This window comes from Somniosus microcephalus, chromosome 13 (genome assembly GCF_052327205.1).
Source record: "Somniosus microcephalus isolate GS21.2 chromosome 13, FLI_Smic_1.0, whole genome shotgun sequence".
NCBI lineage: Eukaryota > Metazoa > Chordata > Chondrichthyes > Squaliformes > Somniosidae > Somniosus > Somniosus microcephalus.
This window is the reverse complement of record NC_140999.1, coordinates 5842541-5849409: the sequence shown is the minus strand read 5'-3', so window position 1 is coordinate 5849409 and position 6869 is coordinate 5842541. Positions and strand designations below refer to the sequence as shown.

Genomic DNA, 6869 nt, shown 5'->3' with positions numbered 1-6869 from the left:
GATCACTCATTGCCTAGACTCAGGCATGAAGAGTGGCTGTTCAGGTAAAGTTATTCAGGGCTCCTGAAATATGAATAATTTTATTACTGTAATATGCGACCTCTACCACCTAGAAGGACAAGGGCAGCAGGCGCGTGGGAACACCACCACCTCCAAGTTCCCCTCCAAGTCACACACACCATCCTGACTTGGACATATCTCGGCCGATCCTTCATCGTCGCTGGGTCAAAATCCTGGAACTCCCTCCCGGACAGCACTGTGGGAGTACCTTCACCACACGGACTGCAGCGGTTCAAGAAGGTGGCTCGCCGCCACCTTCCCAAGAGCAATTAGGGACGGGCAATAAATGCTGGGCCTCGCCAGCGACGCCCACATCCCGAGATTTAATTTAAAAAAAAATTAGTTTCATGTAAGGCACAGTAAGTTGTGTAGATGGGAGGAGGAAGTTGCAAAGGGAAATAGGCAGACTAAGTGGACGGGACAAAACTGTGGCAGATGGAGCTCAATGTGGCGAAGTGTGCGTTCATCCACTTTGGATCTGAGGAAGAGAAACCGGATTATTTTCTGAATGGTGAGAGACCAGGAGCTGTGGATTCGGGTGTCGGTGGACACAGGCCACTATAAGCTGGTGCTCAGGTGCCAAAAAGTAATTAAAAAGGCTGATGGAATGTTGGTCTTTATCTCGAGGGGCTGAATACAAAGGGGAGGAACTGAAGCTTCAGTTGTACAGAGCTCTGGTTGGACTGTATCTGGAGTGACCGCGTTCAGTTCTGGGCCCCGCACCTCGGGAAGGATCTACTGGCCTTGGAGGGGGAACAGCGCAGATTCACCAGAATGATACCGGGGCTAAAAGGGTTAAATTCCGAGGACAGGTTGCACAGACTGGGCTTGTATTCCCTCGAGTTTAGAAGATTAAGGGGTGGATCCAATCGAGGTGTTTGAAATGATGAAAGGATTCGATAGGGTGGAGACAGAGAAACTATTTCCTCTGGTGGGGGGAGTCCAGAACAAGGGGACACCATCTTAAAATTGCGATCGATAGATGTTTGTTAGGTGAGGACATGGTGCTGGGGCGGGTCAATGGAGTCGAGGTACCGGTCAGCCATAATCTCATTGAATGGCGGAACAGGATCGAGGGGCTGAATGGCCTCCTCCTGTCCCTATGTTCCTAATTCACCATTATGAAGTGAATATGTACAAAATCAGGAAGACAGCCATTTCCCTGGAAGTGCTGGAAATCTAAGAGTTAAATGTAATCTTCAGATTTCTAGTTCTTAAGTAATTCTGTATGATCAATAATATCCTTTATTACTTAACACCAGCAGCATTCTAAGTGTATTTACCTATTGATTCAATATATATACACAAGGCCATCTTGCTTGGTCCGCTCAGCCCGATAACCCAGTGGATGATGCTAATATTCAGTGCTGTACAAAATCAATCAGACCAGATGGTTCGATCCTCGGTTTGTGGTCAATTAGCCGATCTCGGTCAGGGTGGAAATTGAAGTGTTGCAATTGGCTCCAGCATCCTTTGGGCTTGGGAAGGGAATGGAATCAGGCAGGGCTCCTGCTCCTGAACGCTAATCCGAGGCTCCTACTCGCCCAGGTGTGTATGTGGTGTCGGGCGAGGAGAGAATCAGCCCTTGGCTCCCCATGGCCCACCCCACGATGTCAGCCGTGGCTCAGTGGGCAGCACCCTCGCCTCCTGTCAGAAGATTGTAGGTTCAAGCCCCACTTCCAGGGACTTGAGTACGAAAATCTAGGCTGACACTCCAGTGCAGTACTGAGGGAGTGCTGCACTGTCAGAGGTGCTGTTTTTCAAATTAGATGTTAAACTGAGGCCCCGTCTGCTCTCTCAGGTGGACATAAAAGATCCCACGGCACTATTTCGAAGAAGAGCAGGGGAGTTCTCCCCGGTGTCCTGGCCAATATTTATCCCTCAATCAACATCACTAAAACAGATTATCTGGTCATTATCACTTTGCTGTCTGTGGGAGCTTGCTGTGTGTAAATTGGCTGCCGCTTTTCCCACAGTACAACAGTGACTACACTTCAAAAAGTACTTCATTGGCTGTAAAGCACTTTGGGACGTCAGATGGCTGTGAAAGGCGCTATAGAAATGCAAGTCTTTCTTTCAAGTTCGAATAACTGATAATTGATTAGGTATATTCACAAAGAACGGCCAGGTATGTTATCAATGTCTGCCTCTTTAGTGTTAACAGCAACAATCCAATAGCCATTTATTTCAATAATATCCTGAGATCTCACAGTGTCACCACAGGACATGGGTCTTATCTACAAAAACAAGTTTTAAGAACAAGAAAGGGTCATTATTCCCAACAGTCCAATCATTTTTTGATACTTATCAATCCCACCTAGCTGACTTCTTGCCAAAATCTTCAGTCCCTCAAGGGAAACCAGGAGTTACAGTCTGGAATCTAATCGAGGGGTTCGGGGGGTTTATATACAGAATAACAGATACCCGGGAGTGAGTTACAGGCTGGAATCTAATCGAGGGGTTCGGGGGGTTTATATATAGAATAACAGATACCCAGGAGTGAGTTACAGGCTGGAATCTAATCGAGGGGTTCGGGGGGTTTATATATAGAATAACAGATACCTGGGAGTGAGTTACAGGCTGGAATCTAATCGAGGGGTTCGGGGGGTTTATATATAGAATAACAGATACCCGGGAGTGAGTTACAGGCTGGAATCTAATCAAGGGGTTCAGGGGGTTTATATACAGAATAACAGATACCTGGGAGTGAGTTACAGGCTGGAATCTAATCAAGGGGTTCAGGGGGTTTATATATAGAATAACAGATACCCGGGAGTGAGTTACAGGCTGGAATCTAATCAAGGGGTTCAGGGGGTTTATATACAGAATAACAGATACCCGGGAGTGAGTTACAGGCTGGAATCTAATTGAGGGGTTCGGGGGGTTTATATATAGAATAACAGATCCCCGGGAGTGAGTTACAGGCTGGAATCTAATCGAGGGGTTCGGGGGGTTTATATATAGAATAACAGATCCCCGGGAGTGAGTTACAGGCTGGAATCTAATCGAGGGGTTTGGGGGGTTTATATATAGAATAACAAATACCCAGGAGTGAGTTACAGGCTGGAATCTAATCGAGGGGTTCGGGGGGGGGTTATATATAGAATAACAGATACCCAGGAGTGAGTTACAGGCTGGAATCTAATCGAGGGGTTCTGGGTCGTTTATACATAGAATAACAGATACCCAGGAGTGAGTTACAGGCTGGAATCTAATCAAGGGGTTTGGAGGGGTTTATATATAGAATAATGGATATCCGGGAGTGAGTTACAGGCTGGAATCTAATCGAGGGGGTCGGGGGGTTTATATACAGAATAACAGATACCCGGGAGTGAGTTACAGGCTGGAATCTAATTGAGGGGTTCAGGGGTTTATATATAGAATAATAGATACCTGGGAGTGAGTTACAGGCTGGAATCTAATCGAGGGGTTCGGGTGGTTTATATATAGAATAACAGATACCCGGGAGTGAGTTACAGGCTGGAATCTAATCGAGGGGCTTGGGTGACATCATAAAATATAAGGTCGAAACTCAAATGATTTAAAGGCATTATTTGAGTGCCAGGGTATTTGTCCTGTTTTCTACACTAGAAAATATGTGTAATAGTCCTATTCAGCCTTGGGAGTGAGCTGGTGCTGTCCTGTACACACAAGGGCTGCTGTTTCTAGCAATGTATACAGAATTTGTTATTCCCTACAATACACAGGGGCGCAATTTCCTATAATGCGCACAGGTATGCTAATCCCTATAATATACACAGGGTTTGCTATTCCCGATAAACCTGTGTTGTACATGCTGCACCCCTGCACCTTTCACAACCTCAAGACGTCCCAAAGCACTTGCCAGCCAATGAAGTACTTTTTGAAATGTAGTCACTGTTGTAATGTAGGAAACGCGGCAGCCAATTCGCGCACAGCAAGCTCCCACAAATAGCAATGAGATAAAAGATGGTTTATCATCTGTTTATTAGTGATGCCAGTTGAGTGATAAATATTGGCCGGGAGACCTGGGAGAATGCTGCTGCTCTATCTACGAATAGGGTACTTCTGGCAATGCAGCACTCCCTCTAGTACTGCACTGAAGTGACTGTCTAGATTTCTGTGCTTGAGTCTTTGGAGTGGGTGCAGTGAACCAACAACACACTGACCTATAGGCAAGAGTGCTACCCACATGAGCCACGGCTAACGCCACATTTGAAAAGGAAAATTTTGCAGGGCTATGGTGAAAGAGCGGGGGGTGAACGGGGGTTGAATGGGACTAATTGGAGAGCTCTTTCAAAGAGCCGGCACAGGCACGATGGGCCGAATGGCCTCCGGATGTGGGGTATGATTATAATATTCACTAAAGACTTACAAATGAGACAGTGGAAACCCTCCAGCCCAATACACATAAACTGGTGAAAAATTCCAAACTCCCAAATCACTTCCCATTCTCTCACATTATATCGAAATCCTCATGATCCACGCATTAAAATTCCAAACTCCCAAATCACTTCCCATTGCACAGAAGTTCGGAACCAGACAGAACATGTAAACTTAATGTTTGCATCCAAGAAATAAAAATCTCTAGGTACACTGGGAATGAGGTTACTGGAGTCTGTCTGCACTTGGAATTATCCTTAACTCTTTCACCCTGCAAGCCTTTTATAATAAAATTCCTCTCTCTTCTCCCATTGATCCTCCAGCTGTGTAAAGTATCATCCGCATGCTTTTTTATAAATTGTATTTTTTTTTAAGAATGCACAATTATTGCCCTTCTTGCTTCAAATGTCAGTTTCGAGACATCCAGGTTTAGTATTGCACGATCGAATGTTGAGTAGAGTTTCCTCTGCTCTGCCCCAGTGGAGTCCACTGACATCCAGCTAAACATCAGCTGTGGCTCACTGGGTAGCACCCTCGCCTCTAGAGTCATAGAATGGTTGTGGGTTCAAGTCCCACTCCAGAGACTGGAGCACAACAAATCTAGGCTGACACTCCGAGGGAGCGCTGCACTGTCGGATGGTGCCGTCTTTCGGATGAGACATTAAACCGAGGTACCAGCTGCTCTCTCAGGTGGGCGTAAAAGATGCCATGGCCACTATTCAGAGGTGTCCTGGCCAATATTTATCCCTCAATCAACATCGTTGCAAGAGGTTAGCTGGTCATTATCACATTGCTGTTTGTGGGAGCTTGCTGTGTTCAAATTTGCGGCTGCGTTTCCTACATTACAACAATGACTAGACTTTGAGAAGTGCTATAGAGTGTTCTTTCTTTCCTTCCCACTACAGCAGCTTATGTTTCCCTCCGCAGTCATTTTGTCGCCTTTCTGAGACGGAAGGACAGTATTTGGTGCTGAATTGTGAAGGATGGGTTTAACCCTACCTGACCAGTGGAAACCGGGCAGGTGAACAGTTAAAATCCCCCAGGTTTCCCGCCCCGGAGCTGACCGTGTGGCATTTTAACCGCAGGTGGCAAGGACACCCGGCACAAAGCCGTGGCATCCTATATTTACCACATGCCTGTCGGGTCCTGATGACATCGTCGGGACCTGACTACAATTTTTAAAATTCATTCGCGGGATGTGGGCATCACTGGCAAGGCTGGCATTTATTGCCCATTCCTAATTGCCCTTGAGAAGGTGGTGGTGAGCCGCCTTCTTGAACCGCTGCAGTCCGTGTGGTGAAGGTGCTCCCACAGTGGCGTCAGGGAGGGAGTTCCAGGATTCTGACCCAGCGACGATGAAGGATCAGCCGATATATTTCCAAGTCAGGATGGTGTGTGACCTGGAGGGGAGCTTGGAGGTGATGGTGTTCCCATGCGCCTGCTGCCCTTGTCCTTCTAGGTGGAAGAGGTCGCGGGTATGGGAGGTGCTGCCGAAGAAGCCTTGGCGAGTTGCTGCAGTGCATCTTGTAGATGGTACACACTGCAGCCACGGTACGCCGGTGGTGGAGGGAGTGAATGTTTAAGGTGGTGGATGGGGTGCCAATCAAGCGGGCTGCTTTGTCCTGGATGGTGTTGAGCTTCTCGAGTGTTGTCGAAGCTGCACTCATCCAGGCAAGTGGAGAGTATTCCATCACACTCCTGACTTGTGCCTTGTAGATGGTGGAAAGGCTTTTACCAGTAGGCCTGGGCGGGAAGTGGCAGGGAGTTTCTTGCCTGGCCCAACCGAGTGCAGGAGAGGATCTGGGCCCAAGAGGAGGAAGGAATACTACTCCAGATCCCCCCCCCCCCACCAACAAGGAAATCCTAGGCCTAGCCTGCCCTGATCGCGCTCCCCGCCCCCACGGGACGGCCCGAAAACCGATCCCTTGGACTCGTAAGGGGCGGTAGAGGGTCCCACCCTAGTTTCCGCGCAGCCCGACAGACCCCTGCCAAACTTCGGTGGGAACAGCCACAGATTTTTAAGCCCAAAAAACATTTAAAATTGAAAATACTCTCAGATAAATATGAGCAATTGGAATCGGATTATATTTTTAACTTCAGAATTGAAAAAAAACCTTAAATCATCAACTACAAATTGACCAGTCTTTTGAAGGCTGCCATTAAAGAAATACCTGTGTTTATATCACGACTTACACAACTTCAGGGCAATAGCAGGGCGAATACCATGAGTCCATCATCATAATTATAATTTGAATGGATGATAAATGTAGAGAAAGGTTGAGGAGAAAGGAAGACGGTGGTGGGGGCTGGCGGGCCGATACATTTTTGAGATGCACAGCCAATGAAGTATTTTGGAGTGTAGTCACTGTTGTAATGTAGGAAATGCGGCAGCCAATTTGCGCACAGCAAGCTCCCAGAAACAGCAATGTGATAATGACCAGACATAA

At 47.1% G+C, this 6869-nt stretch overlaps 1 protein-coding gene across 1 annotated transcript in view; it reads left to right on the top strand.

The window, feature by feature from the left end:
* Positions 1-495: 495 nt before the first annotated feature.
* The window catches only part of cilp2 (cartilage intermediate layer protein 2), a 59768-nt gene continuing 53394 nt past the window's right edge, over positions 496-6869 (top strand). The window contains exon 1 of the mRNA XM_086005982.1: positions 496-571. Coding sequence (XP_085862108.1) covers positions 496-571 — 76 coding nt within the window. The remainder of the gene's footprint in view (positions 572-6869) is intronic.